Raw genomic sequence first — 20063 nt, 5'->3', positions numbered from 1 at the left:
GATTGAGGGAAATCCTTAGTCGCCTGCAAGTAAAACTTCAAGGCATGGACCACGTCCAGGTTATGCAACTTACGCTCCTTCTTAGGAGGAGGATTAGGACATAAGGAAGGAACAACAATTTCCTGATTAATATTCTTATTAGAAACAACCTTAGGAAGGAAACCAAGCTTGGTACGTAAAAACCACCTTATCAGAATGGAAGATAAGGTGAATCACATTGTAATGCTGAAAGCGCAGAAACAGCAACCAAAAACAAAACTTTCCAAGATAACAGCTTAATATCTATGGAATGCATAGGTTAAAACGGAACCCCTTGAAGAACATTAAGAACTAAATTCAAACTCCAGGGTGGAGCAATTGGTCTAAACACAGGCTTAATTCTGGTTAAAGTCTGACAAAAAGACTGAACGTCTGGAACATCTGCCAAACGTTTGTGTAGTAAAATTGACAAAGCAGAGATCTGTACCTTTAAGGAACTCGCTGATAACCTTTCTCCAATCCTTCTTGGAGAAAAGACAGAATTTTGGGAATCCTAACCTTACTCCATGAGTAGCCCTTGGATTCACACCAAAAAAGATATTTACACCATATCTTATGATAGATCTTTCTAGTGACCGGCTTACGTGCCTGAATCAAAGCGTCAATGACCGCATCAGAGAATCCCCGTTTAGATAAAATCAAGCGTTCAATCTACAGGCAGTCAGCTGAAGAAATTAGATTTGGATGTTGGAAAGGCCCTTGAATGGGAGGGTCCTGTCTCACTGGGAGTTTCCACGGAGGCAGAGAGGACATGTCCACTAGATCTGCATACCAAGTCCTGCGTGGCCACGCATGCACGATTAGAATTACCAAAGCTCTCTCCTGTTTGATCCGAGCAATCACCCGGGGAAGGAGAGGAAACTGTGGAAACACATAAGCTAGGTTGAACGACCGAGGCACTGCCAAGGCATCTACTAGTTCGGCCTGAGGATCCCTCGACCTGGATGCGTATCTTGGAAGCTTGGCATTCTGTCGAGACGCCATCAGATCCAATTCCGGTCTGCCCCATCGGAGAATCAGTGAGGCAAATACCTCTGGATGGAGTTCCCACTCCCCCGGATGAAAAGTCTGGCGACTTAAATAGTCCGCTTCCCAGTTGTCCACTCCTGGGATGTAGATTGCTGACAGATAACAAGAGTGGGTCTCCGCCCATCAAATTATTTTGGATACTTCTGTCCTCGCTAAGGAACTCCTCGTTCCCCCCTGATGATTGATGTAAGCCACAGTCGTGATGTTGTCCGACTGGAATCTGATGAATTTGGCCGAAGCCAACTGAGGCCACGCCTGAAGCGCATTGAATATTGCTCTGAATTCCAGAATATTGATTGGAAGTAGAGACTCCATACACCCTGAGCCTTCAGGGAATTCCAGACTGCACCCCAGCCCAGTAGGCTGGCGTCCGTTGTCCCTATCACCCAAGAGGGTCTGCGGAAACACGTCCCTTGGGACAGATGATCCGGCGACAACCACCAAAGAAGAGAGTCTCTGGTCTCTTGATCCAGATTTATTGGAGGAGATAAATTTACATAGTCTCCATTCCACTGTCCGAGCATGCACAGTTGCAGTGGTCTGAGATGAAAACGAGCAAAACGGAATGATGTCCATTGCCGCCACCATCAATCCAATTACCTCCATACACTGAGCCACTGATGGCCGAGGATTGGACTGAAGGGCTTGGCAAGTATTTAGAATTTTTTACTTTCTGACCTCCGCCAGAAATATTTTCATTTCTACAGAATCTATCAGAGTTCCCAAGAAGGGAACCCTTGTCCGTGGAATTAGTGAACTCTTTTCTAAGTTCACCTTCCATTCCGTGAGTTCTCAGAAAGGACAACACTGTGTCTGTACGAGATTTCGTCAGATGATAAGTTGACGCCTGAATCAAAATATCGTCTAGATAAGGTGCCACTGCTATGCCCCGCGGCCTGAGAACCGCCAGAAGGGACCCTAGAACCTTCGTGAAGATCCTGGGTGCTGTGGTCAACCCGAAGGGAAGAGCCACGAACTGAAAATGTTTGTCCAGGAAGGCAAACCTTAGGTAATGATGATTCTTGTGGATGGGAATATGAAGGTATGCATCCTTCAAGTCCACGGTAGTCATATATTGACCCTCCTGGATCATTGGTAAAATTGTTCGGATGGTCTCCATCTTGAAGGATGGAACTCTGAGAAACTTGTTTAGACTCTTGAGGTCTAAAATAGGTCTGAACGTTCACTCTTTTTTGGGAACCACGAAAAGATTTGAGTAAAATCCCTGTCCTTGTTCTAATCTTGGAACAGGACGAATTACTCACATAGTAGAGAGGTCTTTTACACAACGTAAGAACGCCTCTCTTTTTATCTGGTTTACAAACAACCGTGAAAGAAGAAATCTCCCTCTTTGGAGAAAATTTTTGAATTCCAGTTGATACCCGTTGGTCACGATTTCCAGTGCCCAGGGGTCCTGAACATCTCTTACCCAATCCTGGGTAAAGAAAGAAAGAAAGAAAGAAAGTCTGCCCCCTACTAGATCCGGTCCCGAATCGGGGGCCGTCCCTTCATGCTGTCTTTGTAGCAGCAGCGGGCTTCTTGGGTTGCTTACCCTTGTTCCAAGCCTGGTTGGGTCTCCAGACAGACTTGGCCTGAGCAAAATTCCCTTCCTGCTTTGTGGAAGAAGAGGGTACTCCTTTAAAATTCCGAAAGGAATGAAAATTATTTTGTTTACCCCTCATCTTAATAGACCTATCCTGAGGTTGAGCATGACCTTTACCTCCAGTAATGTCAGAAATGATGTCCTTCAACTCAGGCCCGAATAGGGTCTTACACTTGAAAGGAATAGCTAAGAGCTTTGATTTAGATGACACATCAGCAGACCACGATTTTAACCATAACACTCTACGCGCTAGAATGGCAAATCCTGCATTTTTCGCCGCCAACTTAGCAATTTGAAAGGCGGCATCTGTGATAAAAGAATTAGCTAGCTTGAGAGCCCTAATTCTATCTAAAATGTCCTCTAAAGGGGTCTCAACCTTCAGAGACTCTTCTAGAGCATCAAACCAGAAAGCCACTGCAGTAGTAACTGGAACAATGCAGGCTGTTGGTTGTAAAAGGAAACCCTGATGAATAAATAACTTATTTAGAAGACCCGCTAATTTATTATCCATAGGGTCTTTGAAAGCACAACTGTCCTCAATAGGAATAGTTGTACGCTTAGCCAGGGTAGATTATAGCTAAAAACCAAATAATGAATGTCAGTTGCGCCTAATTATAATCATATCAGATAAAAACAATAATGAAAAAACAACCTAAAATACCTCCAATTGAAAGGTACAATAGAATGTGCAAAAGAAAATTAGTGCATAAAATAACTTAGTGCAAAACAAAACATGTGTGACCCACACGCTAAGTGAAATGATATGTATCTCACAGGGCTAGTAAATAAATGATACAACAATCAGACCCAAGATCCTGGTGTGTGATCACAACAGTCCAAAGTTCAAATGATGAAGATATGGCAGCAAAAACTTCTTCCAAAAGTTGAAGGCAATTCAAACGAAGCAAATCTGTATATAACACAAAAAAGAAGAAGAAGGCGCCAACATAGTGTGAATCAGTATTGAAAGTTGTTCACTCCCCACACAATAATCCTACTTACAAGAAGTAAGGCACTTGAGAAGTGCTACAACAGCTTTCTGGAACATTAACAGCTGTCCAGGTAGCTGCTCTCTCGTAATGAAAGTAATATCCTTGATGCCGTATGTAATATGCAAATATCCTGCAGCTATGACCCCTCTTGCAGTATTACTCTCTCTCGTAGTATCTGCCTTAGGAGAAATGCCCAAACCAGGTGGGCTAGCAGCTTGACTCCGTATGCAGAAATGGATAAAAATATCAAGCATAAAATATCACTCAAGCCGTGATAATGATATAGTCTAAAAACAAAGGTTTATTTGGTAAACATGTAATCACAGTGATTACATGTTTACCAAATAAACGTTTTTAGACTATATCATTATCATAGATTATAGCTCCCTCCACCTTAGGGACAGTCTGCCAAGAGTCCCGAAAGGTGTCTGATATGGGATACATTTTCTTGAAATTAGGAGGAGGAGAGAACGGTATACCCGGTCTGTCCCACTCCTTTATAATCTCCGAGATTCTCTTAGGTACCGGAAAAACATCAGTGTAAGCGGGAACTTACAGATATTTGTCCATTTTACACAATTTCTCTGGTGGTACCATAATAGGGTCACAGTCATCCAGAGTCGCTAAAACCTCCCTAAGTAACAGGCGGAGGTGTTCCAGCTTAAATTTAAAGGATATCACATCCGAATCTGTCTGAGGTAACACTTTCCGATTCCGAAAGTTCTCCCTCAGACAAAAGTTCCCTGACCCCCAACTCAGATCCATGTGAGGGTACATCGGAAATAGCCAACAAGGCATCAGAGGACTCAGTATTTACATTGATTCCTGTCCTACTGCGTTTACCCTGTAACACTGGTAGTTTAGATAATACCTCAGTAAGGGTAGTTGACATAACTGCAGCCATATCCTGCAGAGTAAAAGAATTAGACGCGGTTGAGGAACCCGGCGTTGCTTGGGTGGGCGTTAAAGGTTGTGACACTTGGGGAGAATTAGGCGGCATATCCCGATTCTCTTCAGACTGAGAATCATCCTTAGGCACACTTTCTTTACATAATATATGCTTTTTACATTGTAAGGCTCTTTCAGTACAAGAGGTACACAAAGTAAGAGGGGGTTCCACAATGGCCTCTTAACACATAGAACAAGGAGTTTCTTCAAGTTCAGACATGTTAAACAGACTAGCAATAGCCACAATAGTCGTTAAAAACCTTATTTACTGACTCAAAAAATATTTTTGAAAAAAAATGTACTGCACCTTTAAGAAATAAAAGCGCAACAATTTTTCTGTACTGCTCAAAAAATGATTTTTATTACTAGCAAATCATTAAAAACAGTTCAATTTTGCAAAAAATTATTGCACCCCATAAGTAAAGGTTACATCACCCTTCAAAGAGACATTTTATATCGAAAAATAAACTTTTAACAACAAAAATGGCCCCTGCAACTCACCACAGCTCTGCTGTGGCGCCTACCTGCCCTCAGGGTACACAAAATAGACTCGACAATGATCCGGTGGCTGAAAATCAACTTTAGGCCCCACCGGAGCTAATGCCTGCTGCCTTCTAGTGAAGAGAAAACTGCGTGCGAAATAAGCCCCGCCCACCGTGGGCGTCGCACTCACAGACTCCATAACCGCATGGGAAGCGTTTTACCCAGCCATGTGGCCCCCTTCACAAACAACTTTTTATACCATATAATAAAATTATAAAAAAAAAGTGTCACAGCTGCCTCTCTCCCTCAGACAATCTCATACTGCCTTAACCCAGTGTCAAGCCCCTATTGAAATACTTAAGCATAGTAATTCAATGTGCATCTAACATAGTAAATTCAGTAACACCATAATCCTACCGGTCTACTGCTTACCCCTTCCCTTACAGGGAAATAATGTCAGTCAGTTCTGATACACCAAGTCTCCTCAGAAATAAAAGACTGAACATACCTCAATGCTGCTTGTAGCATGACACCGTTCTCCACACTGAAGATTTCTCTTGCACTACCTTCAGAAACTCTGTGGGAACCAGAATGGATCTTAGTAACGCTTGCTAAGATCATCAACCTCAGGGCAGAAAAATGTCTTCATTCCTTAATCCAGTTCTCCCTGAGGAAAATAGTACTCACCGGTACCATTTTAAAATAAAAAAACTTCTTGATTGAAGAATCTAAAACTAACACCTCACTTTACCTCTTCCTATTACTAACACAGGCAAAGAGAATGACTGGGGGTGGAGGGAAGGGAGGAGCTATATATACAGCTCTGCTGTGGTGCTCTTTGCCACTTCTTGTTAGCAGGAGGTTAATATCCCACAAGGATGAAATCCGTGGACTCGTCATATCTTGTAGAAGAAAATTGTGTTAACGGTAGGGAGTTCTGCAGCTGAACCCAAAAAACGACATCCACATCAAGCACAGTGTTCCTTATATTTATGGGAGTTTTAAGATCCTCAATTATTACTGTTGCTTGAAGAACTTCTTTGTTTTTCTGAAAATCTCTGTTCCTTAGGAAAACCAAGTCCAAAGAAACATTTCCCTGTTGGCCAGCTAGGCAGTCTTTAACACCAGCCCAATGTCAAACTATTTGAACACGATGGTGCACTGTATTCTAGTAACTATGGAAGCCTGGAGGTGTCCAATTTAGAACACGTTACGGCAGATTCCCTGCCTTTGATATATATATAAAAGCACATTGCACTAAATTGGACCCTCCAGGCTTCCGTAGTGACTAGGGTACAGTGCAGAACCGTGTTTGAAAAGGTTTTAGCCGGGTCCAGTATTAAAGACTGCCTAGCCAGCCAACAGTGAAAGGAGTCTTTGGACTCTACCTGCTACAAGAAAGCCTAAGGAATGGAGAACTCCGGGGTAGAGTGATATTTTGACACATATCCTCTTCAACTAAGAACTTAGAAATACAAACTTTTGCAGCTATATGTATTCTATGACACCAATATGAATTTATGTGAATAATTGATGTTTTATTAAACTTTGTGTTCAAATTATAATTGTTCCACATACACAAATCAAGTAGAATTGAACTAATTTGTAATATACAGATTTGCTGCCGATTGGTAGGGTCTGCTTAATACAACTGTTTTCTGGGTATTGGATTAGAGCGCAGAGTCGTTTCTTGTTATCCCACCGATTTTCAGGATTACCTTAGGAGAGAGCAGATTATTAACCATGTTTATTAATCAGCCGATTATTTCACCAGTGCGCCAGTTCAGATATGCTGAAAATGTGGCCTGTTAGGGAGGCCGAGGACTGGAGTTGAAAAACACTGCTCTAACATGTAATATTTTTTTTTTTAAATATGTCACTTTAGGAGTTTAAAATTCCAATACATTCGTGTGGACAAGCATTTTTTTTTTTTTATTTAATATTGCTTATCTTATCTAATTTACTGTGGCAGATATAAACTGGCAACTACACAGGTAAAGCAAGCACTGAGTAGTTAGTGGAGGGTCAGAATCTGCATGGATTCAAACAATTCTCACAATTTTCAGAGTTAAAATTGTAGCAAGAGAGTTTGTAATGCACTGTCGTTATTTTGTTAAGTTTTTTTCCTACTATGTATAATTAAACATTTTATGAAGAAATCAATTTTGAGTTTGCATACCTTTAGGTTTGAAAATTCCTACATTATGAACATCTAAAAATGAGAACTGGCACTAACCTACATTTTCCTACCTAGAGATGTCCTACATTACTCAGAGAAATAATTTAAACTTTTTTTTTTTCTTGTCCAGTCACAAATTAAAAAAAAAAGCTAGGTTACTGAAATAGGTTACCCATGGAGATGTGTACGTTAGCTCTGTATAAAGCAACACAAAATCATAAGGAACAAAAAACTAAATTTATGCGTACCTGAAAATTTCTCTCTTTCCGGATATGGAGAGTCCACGACGTCATTCAATTACTAGTGGGAATATAACTCCTTGCCAGCAGGAGCAGGCAAAGAGCACCACAGCAAAGCTGTGAAGTGTCACTCCCCAACCCATAAATCCACAGTCATTTGACTGAAGGGAAATGTAAAAGGAATAACACAAAGGTGAAGAGGTGCCTGAGGTTTAGTCAAAAATAACTGTCTTAATTAAGGGTGGGGTCATGGACTCTCCATATCCCGAAAGAAAGAAATTTTTCAGGTAAGCATGAATTCCGTTTTCTTTCCTAAGATATGTAGAGTCCAAAAGTCATACAATTACTAGTAGAACCAATACCCAAGCTAGAGGACACGAAATAAATAGGGAGGGAGAAAAAGACAGGCAGACCTAAACAGAAGGCACCACCGCTTGAGGAACCTTTCTCCCAAAGGAGGCCTCAGCCGAGGAAAAAGTATGCAGAGAGGTCCAAGTTGCAGCCTTGCAAATCTGTTCCACAGAAGCTTCATTTTTGAAAGCCCAAGAAGAGGAGACAGCCCTCGTGGAATGAGCCGTAATTCTCTCAGGAGGCTGCTGACCAGCAGTCTCATAAGCAAAACGAATATTACTTCTCAACCAGAGGGAAAGAAAAAGTAGCAGTACCCTTCTGACCATTATGCTTTCCTGAGAAACAAACAAACAGGGCAGAAGACTGCGAAAATCCTTAGTCGCCTGTAGGTAGAATTTTAGAGCACGCACAACATCCAAGTTATGCAAGAGACGTTCCTTATGAGGAGGAGGAGGATTAGGACAGAGAGAACGAACAACAATTTCCTGATTAATATTTCTATTCAAAACCACTTTAGGGAGAAACCCCAATTTAGTATAAAGAACCGCTTATCCGCATGAAAGATAAAGTAGGGGGAATCACACTGCAAAGCCGAGAGTTCCAAAACTCTCAGAACAGAAGAGATAGCAATAATAAACAAAACCTTCCAAGATAACTTAATATCTAAGGAATGCATAGGCTCAAACGGAGCCTGCTGCAAAACTTTAAGAACAAGGTTAAGGCTCCGAGGAGGAGCAACAGGTTTAAACAGGCCTGATTCTGACCAGGGCCTGACAAAAAGATTGAACATCTGGCACATACGCCAGATGCTTATGTAAAAGGATAATGCAGAAATCTGACCCTTCGGAACTGACTGACAACCCTTTCTCCAGACCTTCCTGGATAAAAGACAAAATTCTAGGAATCCTGACCCTACTCCAAGAGTAGCCCAATAATAGGTATTTACACCATACCTTATGGTAAATCTTTCGAGTAACAGGCTTGCGAGCCTGGATCATGGTCTCAATGGCCGACTCAGAAAAAACTAAGCGTTCAATCTCCAAGCAGTCAGCTTCAGAGAAACGAGATTTGGATGGAGGAATGGACCCTGAGTTAGAAGGTCTTTCCTCAGAGGCAACCTCCAAGGTGGCAGAGATGACATCTTCACTAGGTCTGCATACCAGATCCCGCGAGGCCATGCAGGAGGTATTAGAATTACCGGCACTCTCGCTTGCTTGATATGAGCAATGACTCGTGGAAGGAGCACAAACGGAGGAAACATATGCTAGACAGAAATCCCAAGAAACCGCCAGAGCATCTATCAGAGCGTCCTGCGGATCTCTTGACCTTGAACCGAACCTTGGAAGCTTGGCGTTCTGCTGAGACGCCATCAGATCCAACTCAGGCACCCCCCACTTGAGGGTTAACAGAGAACACCTCTGGGTGGAGAGTCCACTCCCCGGGATGAAATGTCTGTCTGCTCAGTAAATCCGCCCCCAGTTGTCCACTCCTGGAATGTGGATGGCAGATAAACAACAATTATGAGCTTTTGCCCAATGAATAAATCCGTGCCACCTCCTTCATGGCAAAGGAACTCAGAGTTCCTCCCTGGTGGTTGATGTAAGCCACTGAGGTTATGTTGTCCGATTGGAGCCTGATAAACCGGGCTAAGGACAATTGAGGCCAAGCCATCAGAGCATTGTAGATCGCTCTCAACTCCAAGATGGGGAGAGCAGACTCCTTCCGAGTCCATAGTCCCTGCACCTTTAACGAGTCCCAGACTGCTCCCCAGCCTAGCATCCATGGTCACGATCACCCAGAAAGGTCTCCAGAAGCAAGTGCCCTGAGAAAGCCAGTACGGGAGAGAGTCTCTTGTCGACTGGTCTAGATCTATCCTCTGAGACAGATCCGAATGTTCTCAGTTTCATTGTCTGAGCATGCATAATTGTAGAGCTCTCAAATGGAATGATGTCCAAGGAAGCGACCATCAGACCAATTACCTCCATACATTGACCTACTGATGGCCGAACAGTAGACTGAAGAGAGAGAGGAAAGAATCTTGGATTTTCTGACCTCTGTCAGAAAAAATTTCATAGATAGGGAATCTATTATGGTCCCTAAGAAAACCACCCTTGTTGTTGGAACAAGGGAACTCATCTCCAGATTCACTTTCCAACCGTGGGAACGTAGAGAAGACAACAAGATCTCTGTATGAGAAGTTGCATGTTGAAAAGATGGCGACTGAACCAATATGTCGTCCAGGTAGGGCGCCACTGCAATTCCCCGAGACCTGACCACTACCAAGAGAGCCCCCAGAACCTTTGAGAAAAGTCTGGGAGCTGTGGCAAAGCAAACGGAAGAGCCACAAACTGAAAGCGTTTGTCTAGAAAGGCGAATCTCAGGAACTTGTGATGATCCCTGTGGATGGGAACATGTAGATACGCATCCTTCAGGTCTATGGTCGTCATGAACTGACCCTCTTGGACCAAAGGAAGAATGGAACAAATGGTTTCCATTTTGAAGGACGGTACCCTCAGAAACTTGTTGAGGCACTTTAGGTCTAAAATGCGTCAAAAAGTTCCCTCTTTTTTGGGAACCACGAACAAATATTTGAATAGAATACTAGACCCTGTTACGTTACTGGAACAATCACTCCCAGTGAGGAAAGATCATGAACGCAGTTCAAGAATGCCTCTCTTTTTACTTAGTCTGCAGATAATCTTGAGAGATGGAATCTGCCCCTGGAAGGGAAAGTTTTAAATTCTATTTTGTAACCCCAAGATACTATATCCAAAGCCTATGGATCTGGGACATCTCATATCCACGCTTGACAAAACAGGGAAAGTCTGCCCCCCACTTGATACGATCCCAGACCGGGGGGGCGACCCTTCATGCTGACTTAAGACTCAGCTGAGTGTTTCTTTGATTGCTTCCCCTTATTCTAAGACTGATTGGGCATCCAAGACTTGGACTGCTCCTGATTGGAAGAGGAAGACTTGACCTTTGAAGTTATGAAAGGAACGAAAATTACTTTGACGTCCTTTAGGTCTGTTCTTGTCTTGTAATAGAAAAGACCCTTTTCCACCCATCATATCAGAAATTATTTCTGCCAGACCAGGCCCAAACAAGGCTTTACCTTTGTAAGGAAGCGCCAGAAGCTTGGACTTAGATGTAACATCAGCTGACCAAGATTTTAGCCACAAAGCCCTGCAGACATCTTGGCTCCCAGTCTAATAATTTGCCTGTTAGCATCAGAAATAAAGGAATTGGCTACTTATTAGCCTTACTCCTATCTTTTATCTCCTCAAACGGAGTCTCTCTCAAAATTGATAGAGACAAGGCGTTGCACCAATAAGATGCCGCACTTGCTACTGTGGCAATACAAACTGCAGGTTCTTTTTAAAAAGAGGGGAGACGAGTAGAAAGGTATCCCTGGCCTCTCCCATTCCTGTGAAATAATCTCCGTCACACCGTCTGGGACAGGTAAAACTTCCACAGGGGAAGGAACATCATAGTATTTATTAAGTTTACTAGACTTCTTAGGGTTGACGACAGAAGTATCAGAGTTGTCCAAAGTAGCCAATACATCCTTTAACAGTACACAAAGGTGTTCCAGCTTAAAGTGAAAGTAAATTTAACCACATATGAATATGGCTATGGTTTAATCGACTATAAACTAGTGTAGTCGCTAACTTTATTTTTAACCGTTTGTGAAATATCAATATAATTGCGATCTAACCTTTGAACAGGTTACTCCGCCCCCTTGCTTTCTTCAGGGTTCATCGTAACTCTTACCAGCCCTCCCACCAGCCGTATACGCAAGGAAGCGTGCTCATTCTCTAGAAAATAATTTATGCACAATATTACGATCTCCGCTAAGATACAATGAATAACTCGATTCATTGTTTAGTATGTCTGCGGAGATCGTCCAAGCAGTATAGGATTCGCTATAGTTAAAAAGACGCATGCGTATTTTAAGCACATTTTGAACTGATTTAGACGCCACTGGGGGAACCAATTAGTTAGATATCGCTTGATTCGTCACCGCAAAAGGTAAAAAAAAAATATATATCATGCGGGTGGAGGATCGGCGAGCGACTTTGGTAAATTAATTTGTAAAAAAAAAAATTAAACAATTTAAAAAAAAAAAAAAAAAAAAAAAAAATGAAGTAATGTTTATTTTTAATATATTTTTTATAGCTTTATCACGAATTGCCTAACTTTACTTTCACTTTAAATATGAAGTTTATTTCTTCAGTATCAGATAAAGGAATCACACTGTCCGAATGTGAGATTTTACCCTCAGAGGCTACTGACATATCCTCCTCATCAGACTTATGAGGGAGGGGCAACCTGCATAGCAGTAGGTGGAACAGAAATCTTACTATCTGAATGTCTAATTTTCCTTTTGCGTTTTCCCATCATAGGAAAAGATAATGCCGCAGATACCACAGAAGATACCTGAGCAGCAAAATCTGCAGGCAAATAAACTCCTCCAGGCGATATCTGAACTGTGCCGATATCTAAAAGCATGCGTTCCGATATAACTGCAGAAAATAGAGAAGCCATCTCTAAACAAAAAGAAAGCAGTTCCCGGTCAAAATAAAAGTTTGATAATAAACTGTAGACAAATATACTGAAAAACTAACACCAAACCGACAGTCACTTTTCTGTTTCCTGGCCGATAACAGGAAACATCGGCATCAGGTGGCTAAAGTGACTGTACAGTATTGGGGTAAAGTAATTAAAACAAACGTGTTTCGGCTAATATATAGCCTCTCTCAATGCTATACTTTACAGTGTTAAATTGTTTAAACAATTTAACACTGTAAAGTATAGCATTGAGAAAAGTGACTGTCAGTTTGGTGTTAGTTTTTGCTTTTTGTTTCTATGGTAGTGGGTTTGAGTATTTTTTAGGGGTGTTCTACCCTATTTTAACATTTAAAATTAAAGTATATAATTTTTATATCTATTTTCACAATTATCTAGTAAGGATGAGTGCTATTTAAGCCCCTGTCTTTTCTGTCTCTCCTCTGTTTGTATATATTTGAAGGGACAGCACCGGAATCTGTTTCACAGATTCTTTTTCCTTACTTAGCATACGTGTGTAGTGCCAGTTAACAATTCTTCTAGAGACCTGTAGAAAAAAGAAAGAACAGTGTAGCCAACTCTGACTTTCTATAACTAGGGCAGCAATGTGTTAGGAAGTTGTGAGGCGGTCCTTACTTCGTTTCCTAACTGCTTAAAAGCCACCACTACTCTACTAAAGAGATTAACGTGGACTCAGCTAAACCCAAATCCTTGCTTGTTGGGAAAAGTACCCAAAAAGGATAAAAAAAAAAAAATCTTCAGGCACCAAACTTTACCTCCTCCACTGACAGAGGCAAAAAGAATAACTGGGGATTATGGGTAGAGGAGTGACACTTTGCCTCCTCCTGCTGGCCAGGAGTGATATTCCCACTAGTAATTGAATGTCGTATTGGACTCTCCATATCTTAGGAAAGAAATAGATTTTTTTCTCCCCCTTTTAAACAAAATACAACCTAAGAACCATTCAGAGAAGAAAAGAAAGAATTAGAAAAGTCATCAATGGTAAAAGTCACTAGGATCTGGACTTACATATAACAAAATATAATCTAAAATATATCAGTCCCCAGTAGTATGAAAAGGGGATAAATTACAAAAATGTATAAGGTTCTCAATTGTTAATGTTTACTGGCTTTCACAATTTAAGGCCTACACACTACTTGAGGTTTTGAAAAATATCCTTATATCTGTACAAATACGGGGTTAAATATAGGTTTAAGAAACAAAATTACATATTCTAAAATCTGATCTACCTTTAGAGTGTAGCTGTACTCTTCAGCATATAGGGTATTCCTATAGAAAGTTAAACAGATTTTAAACTATATACTGAAAAATGTTAGCAAGGCTACATGGACAAAGAATATATCTAAAACCCTAAAGGGATTATTGTGAAAAGAATACAAGTAGTATAGGCTGGGGGGGAGGTACTAGTAAAGGTACTCTGTGTTATCCACAGAAACGTTTTCCAGACAGGGGGCATTGTGAAAAAAGCTGGATGGGGCAGTGGAATACTTTGCAATATTGGATCAGCAGTGGGTTCCACTTGGGAACAGCAATGCTCCACGTATCCCAAACAGCACTTCTGTGTGTTCAATACCTTTTTAGGGGTAAACACACAGTAGTGCAGGGTAAATAAAATAGTAAAATTGCATGCTCTAAAGAATTAGAGAATGTCATGTTTTGTCTAATATGGCCCTTTAAGCTATATAATAGAGGTGTGTATTTGGCAGCTTCGTTCACTGCCGAATGAGTAAGTAGGCAGTGCATTCGATATTTGCCTCTTTTCAGAGCCGAAAATCCTCTTGTGCAAGTGGAACACACTATGATCTGTTCAAATCCTGATCTTAGGATGTTCCACTTGCACAAGAGGATATTCGGCTCTTTTTGAAAGTAGCCTCCGACTTCTGCATTCGGCAGCAAGCGAAACTGTTGAATGCACACTAGCATATAAAGGACAAGATTTATTAATTATCGCAAATTGTGAGGCGAAGGTCTTCTAAATATTTATCATTGCACGAGGGAACACTCGTGCAATACCGCCTCACTACCCTAACGCAACCAACATCGTAAGAGTAGGGCTTGTCAATCACCCCGGTCGAATAAATCCAGGGTAGTTTTTCATCTGCCAACTCTAGTTTGGCGGAGAGGGCTTATGAAGCAGAGGTTTAAACTGCTGCTTCTTAAATATCAGTTGCATGCTCAAATGAGCAAGCCTGCAACCAATTCACCCGGTACACCCCATAATAAATCTTGCCCAAAGAATACATGCATTACATTTAACAAATTGATTTAAATGTTAATTTCTGCAACAAACATTGAAAAAAATAAAAACTAGCTAATTGTATCTTAATATTAGACTGCCGCTAATCTGAATGCATTGTGACCACTAGAGGGCGTTGGCTCATGTGTTTTATACAGATAGCATTGAGCTCATGCACGTGAAGTTACCCTGGAGTGAGCACTGATTGGCTAAAATGCAAGTCTGTCAAAAGAACTGAAATAAGGGGGCAGTTTCGCAGAGGCTTAGATACAAGGTAATTACAGAGATAAAAAAAGTGATTTCTATAACAGTGTTGGTTAGGCAAAAATGGGGAATGGGTAATAAAGGGATTATCTTTCTTTTTAAACAACAAACATTCTGGTGTTGATGGTCCCTTTAATTCTAAAATTGTGAGCTTTTCAGTACTGGTGTCATGAGTGACGTTGCATACTTGCGGATCACGTGGCACATAGACAGTGCAGGGATTGACAGACGCTATGTGCGTCATTTCTGTGTGCCAGGCCCATGGTCAGTCAATATCCTGAAGGAGAAACACACACATGAAGAACATGCGTCCATTAGGGATTGGTGCAAATACTGCTGAGTAATCTGCAGTTTGTGATAAAGTCATGTTTGATTTTGAAGCATATTGCCACATGAAAATATTTTAAAATTTTACTGTGGCAAACCTATTGGACATTCTTGATGGGATTTTCAAGGTATACCATTGTGTAGCCTTATTTTATTGTGTGCTATGGGTATATATCTAATAAGAACAGGTGGTTTCTATTTGCAATGTATATAAATATGTAGGGCTGCAACTTACGATTATTTTCATAATCGATTCATCGACTAATCGGATGTAGAAAAAAAAAAAAAATCCTATATTTAAAATAAAATCCACATACTGAGTGTTATAAATATAAACTTCAGACTAAAACTTTATATTAACACAACTGTTTGCCCAATTTTGTAAGCAGCAGAACACATTTTTATAATTAAGCAAAACAAAACCACAAACTGTTGAAAAGAGGTAGAACTAGTAAGAGGTAGACTACCACTGTTTATAACATTCTGTTATTTACTCTTTCAGAAACATTGCATTGAAAAGCAAAAATGTCAACATGTTCACATGCTCCTGGCTCTTTTTTTTTTAAAGCTATTTTGCCTGCAGCAGGGGGGAGGCGCTCAGATGGTGTTGAGGTGCCTGAGATGCATAAGTAGGGTTTTTATCAATTTCACCAAGGTGGGCTATTTATCTTTGTTAGCTCTCCACCAATGCAAGGGGCCTCTTAAAGTAAACCTGGACTTCATTCTGACATAAAAATATCTTGAATATCTATATGTAATGGTAAACAACCAGCTATAAGATAAGGGGAAAAATATCTAGTCCACTCCTAAAATAACAGATATATACTTAGAGGTTGAATTTGGTACGTATTCCAATTAATAATAAAAAAAAATAAGAAAAAAAAGCAAAAGGGCTAAAGACTATATATCAGTAGCCATTGGAGGTATACATTATATACTCATAAAAAAAACCTGGGGCTGTCTCCTAGATTTTTGTTGAGCACTAGAATGCAAAAAATATAAGTTGCACTTATTTTTGTTTGATTTCTCTCTAATTTTAGGTTTTATATACTGTGGCGGTAGCCTCTTGTGTTATCACCTCCTCATATAAACTACAACTAAAAAAAAAAAAAATTATTAACATTTAGATTTTTCAGTCAACAGGGCATTTTTTTCAGTCTTCCAGTGTAAACTTTTTGTATTGCCTTTCCCCATGCTAAATGTTTAGACTTTTTGTTTTCAGCGAAGAAATGACAGACTGCTATTCTCCCATAATGACAACACATTAAAGGGGCAGTAAACCTAGCAAATAATGTTATATAATTCTGAACATAGTGCAAATTATATAACATTAGCTTAGCGCCAGCTTTGTAAAGCAAAGGGTTAGATAGATATTTTACAACTGACTCTGAGTGGGTCTGTTTTCTTCTCCTAAGCGCATTGCGGGCATGCTGTCTAGTCATAGCACGCTCAATTGCGCTATTAAACTCGATGTAGCTCGCTCCCACTTACGTCTGGTAATGGGAGCGAGCTACATTGAGTTTAATAGCGCAATCGGGCCAGCTGTGATTAGACAGCGTGCTGCAATGAGCCAAGGAGAAGAAAACCGACCCGCTAAGTAAAAACAAGAGCGTTGTTCTGTTTTTGTTGTAAAATATCTAACCTTTTGCTTTACAAAGCTGGTGCTAAGCTAATGTTATATAATCCTGCACTATGTGCAGAAATTTACCAATATTTTTAGTAATTCGTTATTTTTTATATTTTATACTTTCATCCCTTATACCGTCTGGTATCTTCCTCCGCCCCCTGTTCATTTCCTGCTTCTGTTAGGTTACACGTAAGAGCGGTCCCACCCGCTCTTACCTGTTCATCCGTGCGCATTGTTGTGAAGTTAAATTTATTGCGCACGCGCGCTTAGTGCCGATGCAGCAAACTCATTCGCCGTTTCCCTGTTGAGGTCAATGCGCATGCATGTCTCATGGACGCGCTTCTAGACACGGAGTAAATTCAATGAGACACGCATGTGTAATTTTCAGACGCCACTGGGGGACCAATAGAAATAGTTAAAACGATATTCGTCATCAGAAAATAAAGGTTATTTTTGGAGGCAGGCAGAGGAACGGCAATATAGTGATCCGAATTCAAGGGTACATTTATGTGATAAATATAGAATATTAAAAAAAAAAAAATCATGAAATAAACTCAATTTTAAGCTGTATTTTGCTTTGTGGCATAGAGGTGCAGGCAACTTTACTTTCACTTTAATTCTGCTTGGTTGTGCTTGGGATGTAAACGATTTGATTGCAGAAAATCTCTCCAGTGAATGTTCTACTGACCCCTTAGAAATATTTAACTGCAATGTGGTGTTGGGAAAGGTTTTCAGCACTCAAAAGAACAACCTGACCTCAAACTGCTTTATTAAGCTCCACTGATATGATCACAAAAAAGTATTTTAACTAACGTCCGTCTTCAAAGGCCCTAAAAGGAACACTTGCAGGACTATACTAATATAATAAATACAGGGGTCAACAAATCTGTTTTAAATTTAGGAGCAGTATATGTATATAGATATATGGAGAATAATCCAAAAAGTTAGGAACCAGGGTTAAAATTCTACAAGCCAGTAGCTTCCTGGGTTTGTCAAGCCCTGAATTAATATTATGTGTTAAGATTAAATAGCAATATCAAAGATTTAACAAACAAAAGTTTGTTTGTTTTTTTAAAAAGGGGTTGTATTTTTTCCCTTAAAGGGACACTGTACCCAAAAGTTTTCTCTTTCGTTATTCAGATTGAGCATGAAATGTTAAGCAACTTTTTAAATTTACTCCTATTATCAAATTTTCTTCATTCTCTTGGTATCTTTATTTGAAATGCAAGAATGTAAGTTTAGATTCCGGCCCATTTTTGGTGAACAACCTTTGGTGAACAACCTGGTTTGTCCTTGCTGATTGGTGGATAAATTCATCCACCAATAAAAAAGTGCTGTCCAGAGTACTGAAACCAAAAAAAAGCTTAGATGCCTTCTTTTTCAAATAATGATAGCAAGAGAACGAAGAAAAATTGATAAAAGGAGTAAATTATAAAGTTGCTTAAAATTGCATGCTCTTTCTGAAATACAAAAGAAAAAATTTGGGTTCAGTGTCCCTTTAACCCTTTCGTGACAGGGTCAATTTGTTTACAACGGAACAACATTCCAATGAAGACAAATTGAAATCCAGCGATTGTGCACGTGATCGCAAGATTTCAGTTATGGGATCGGGTCGGGGGGGCGTCCCATTGCCACTAGGCACGCCCTACAGACCGCGATCAGATCCAGGAAGCGCCGTTGGCTTCAGGACAGTCAAACGACTAGGACATTTTATTCCGTCATAACGGAGCTAAAGCCCAGCGTGGTTAGGACGGAATAAAAATGCCATAATGGCTTTAAAAGGTTAAAAGGGACATAAAACTGCATAAGAAAACCCTTGCAAGTAATAGTGCAATAATAAAACACTAACTCCTGCAAACGAATTAAACATATAGGGCCAGATTATAAGTGGAGCTCAAGCGTTAACTGCACTAGAAATAAGCTTTTTGCACGCATCAGGTTGAGCTCGTATTACAAATTGTAAGTTTAAAAAAAAAAAAAAAAAAAAAAAAAAAAAAAAAAAGTGAAATATTTACAATATATACACAGTATAACACTATTAAATGGATAGGAAAGTCATGATTCAGATAGAGCATGTAATTTTAAAGGGACAGTCTACACCTTAGTCATATTAAAGTCTTACCTTAGATTAAGCTTCAAATAACCTCCTGTACCTTTTCTATATCATACAACAGGAACAGTAAAAAAGTTATTTTAAAATGAATATTGTTTCTGGCCAGTTTGAAATGACTGCCAAGCTCAGTCCACTGATGACATGATCTGGGCTGCATCTAGGCACTCTGCTAAATAGCATTGACAGTCTGTTGAATCCAACTAGTGAGTCTACTGTAATTGGATGCCATATGCCGTCCACATCAGGATGTCATTAGTGGGCTGAGCTTGACAGCCATTTCAAAGTGGCCAGAAACAATATTAATTTTAAAATAACTTTTTTACTGTTCCTGTTGCATGATATAGAAAAGGTGCAGGAGGCTATTTGCAACTTAATCTAAGGTAAGACTTTAAGATGACCAAGGTGTAGACTGTCCCTTTAAGACAATTTAAAATTCACTTCTATTTTCAAATGTGTTTTGTTCGCTTGGTATCCCTTTTTGAAAAAAAATACGCACATATCATACACTAGTGGGAGCTTACTGCTTATCAGTGCCTGCACACGTGTGTGTGTCTCTCTGTATCTACATATACACATATTTACACTAATATATATATATATATATATATATATATATATATATATATATATATATATATATATATATATATATATATATATCTCAATGTTAAAGCCCTGCCTGCCTTTTTATTCTAACACCTGAGACCTCATATCTGAGCCATTTTAACCTTTTGTGCATACATTTTATTAGATGGTGTTATGAGTGAAACTGTACTTTTTAATTTATTTTTTATGTGTTTTGTGACACTTGTTTCGCAAAACAGATAATGCAAGCTCTGAAAAAGTAGTAATTCTAGCGTAATGTTTGTGTTTACTTTCAACTTGTAATACGAGTGGAAAACCCAACGCACATGTGATAAGACCATCTTTGCTTCCGCGTCACTTAAAGGGACAGTAAACCTTAAAAATAATGTTATATAATTCTGCACATAGTGCAGAATTATATAACATTATTTAGGTGCTATAGCCATAAAAGCATTTTT

General features: G+C 39.8%; 1 protein-coding gene across 4 annotated transcripts in view; it reads right to left on the bottom strand.

Annotated features, from left to right (window-relative positions):
* The window catches only part of FXR1 (FMR1 autosomal homolog 1), a 356275-nt gene that overhangs the window by 331455 nt on the left and 4757 nt on the right, over positions 1-20063 (bottom strand). For 3 of the 4 annotated variants that reach the window (XM_053710173.1, XM_053710171.1, XM_053710174.1), the window contains exon 2: positions 15141-15230. The exons of the other annotated variant lie outside the window; for it this stretch is intronic. In XM_053710173.1, coding sequence (XP_053566148.1) covers positions 15141-15197 — 57 coding nt within the window. In that variant the 5' untranslated portion in view covers positions 15198-15230. The remainder of the gene's footprint in view (positions 1-15140; positions 15231-20063) is intronic. 4 annotated transcript variants of the gene reach the window in all.

The sequence above is a fragment of the Bombina bombina genome, chromosome 4 (genome assembly GCF_027579735.1).
Source record: "Bombina bombina isolate aBomBom1 chromosome 4, aBomBom1.pri, whole genome shotgun sequence".
Taxonomy (NCBI): domain Eukaryota; kingdom Metazoa; phylum Chordata; class Amphibia; order Anura; family Bombinatoridae; genus Bombina; species Bombina bombina.
The sequence above is the reverse complement of the archived record's forward strand: the minus strand, read 5'-3'. Positions and strand labels throughout refer to the sequence as shown.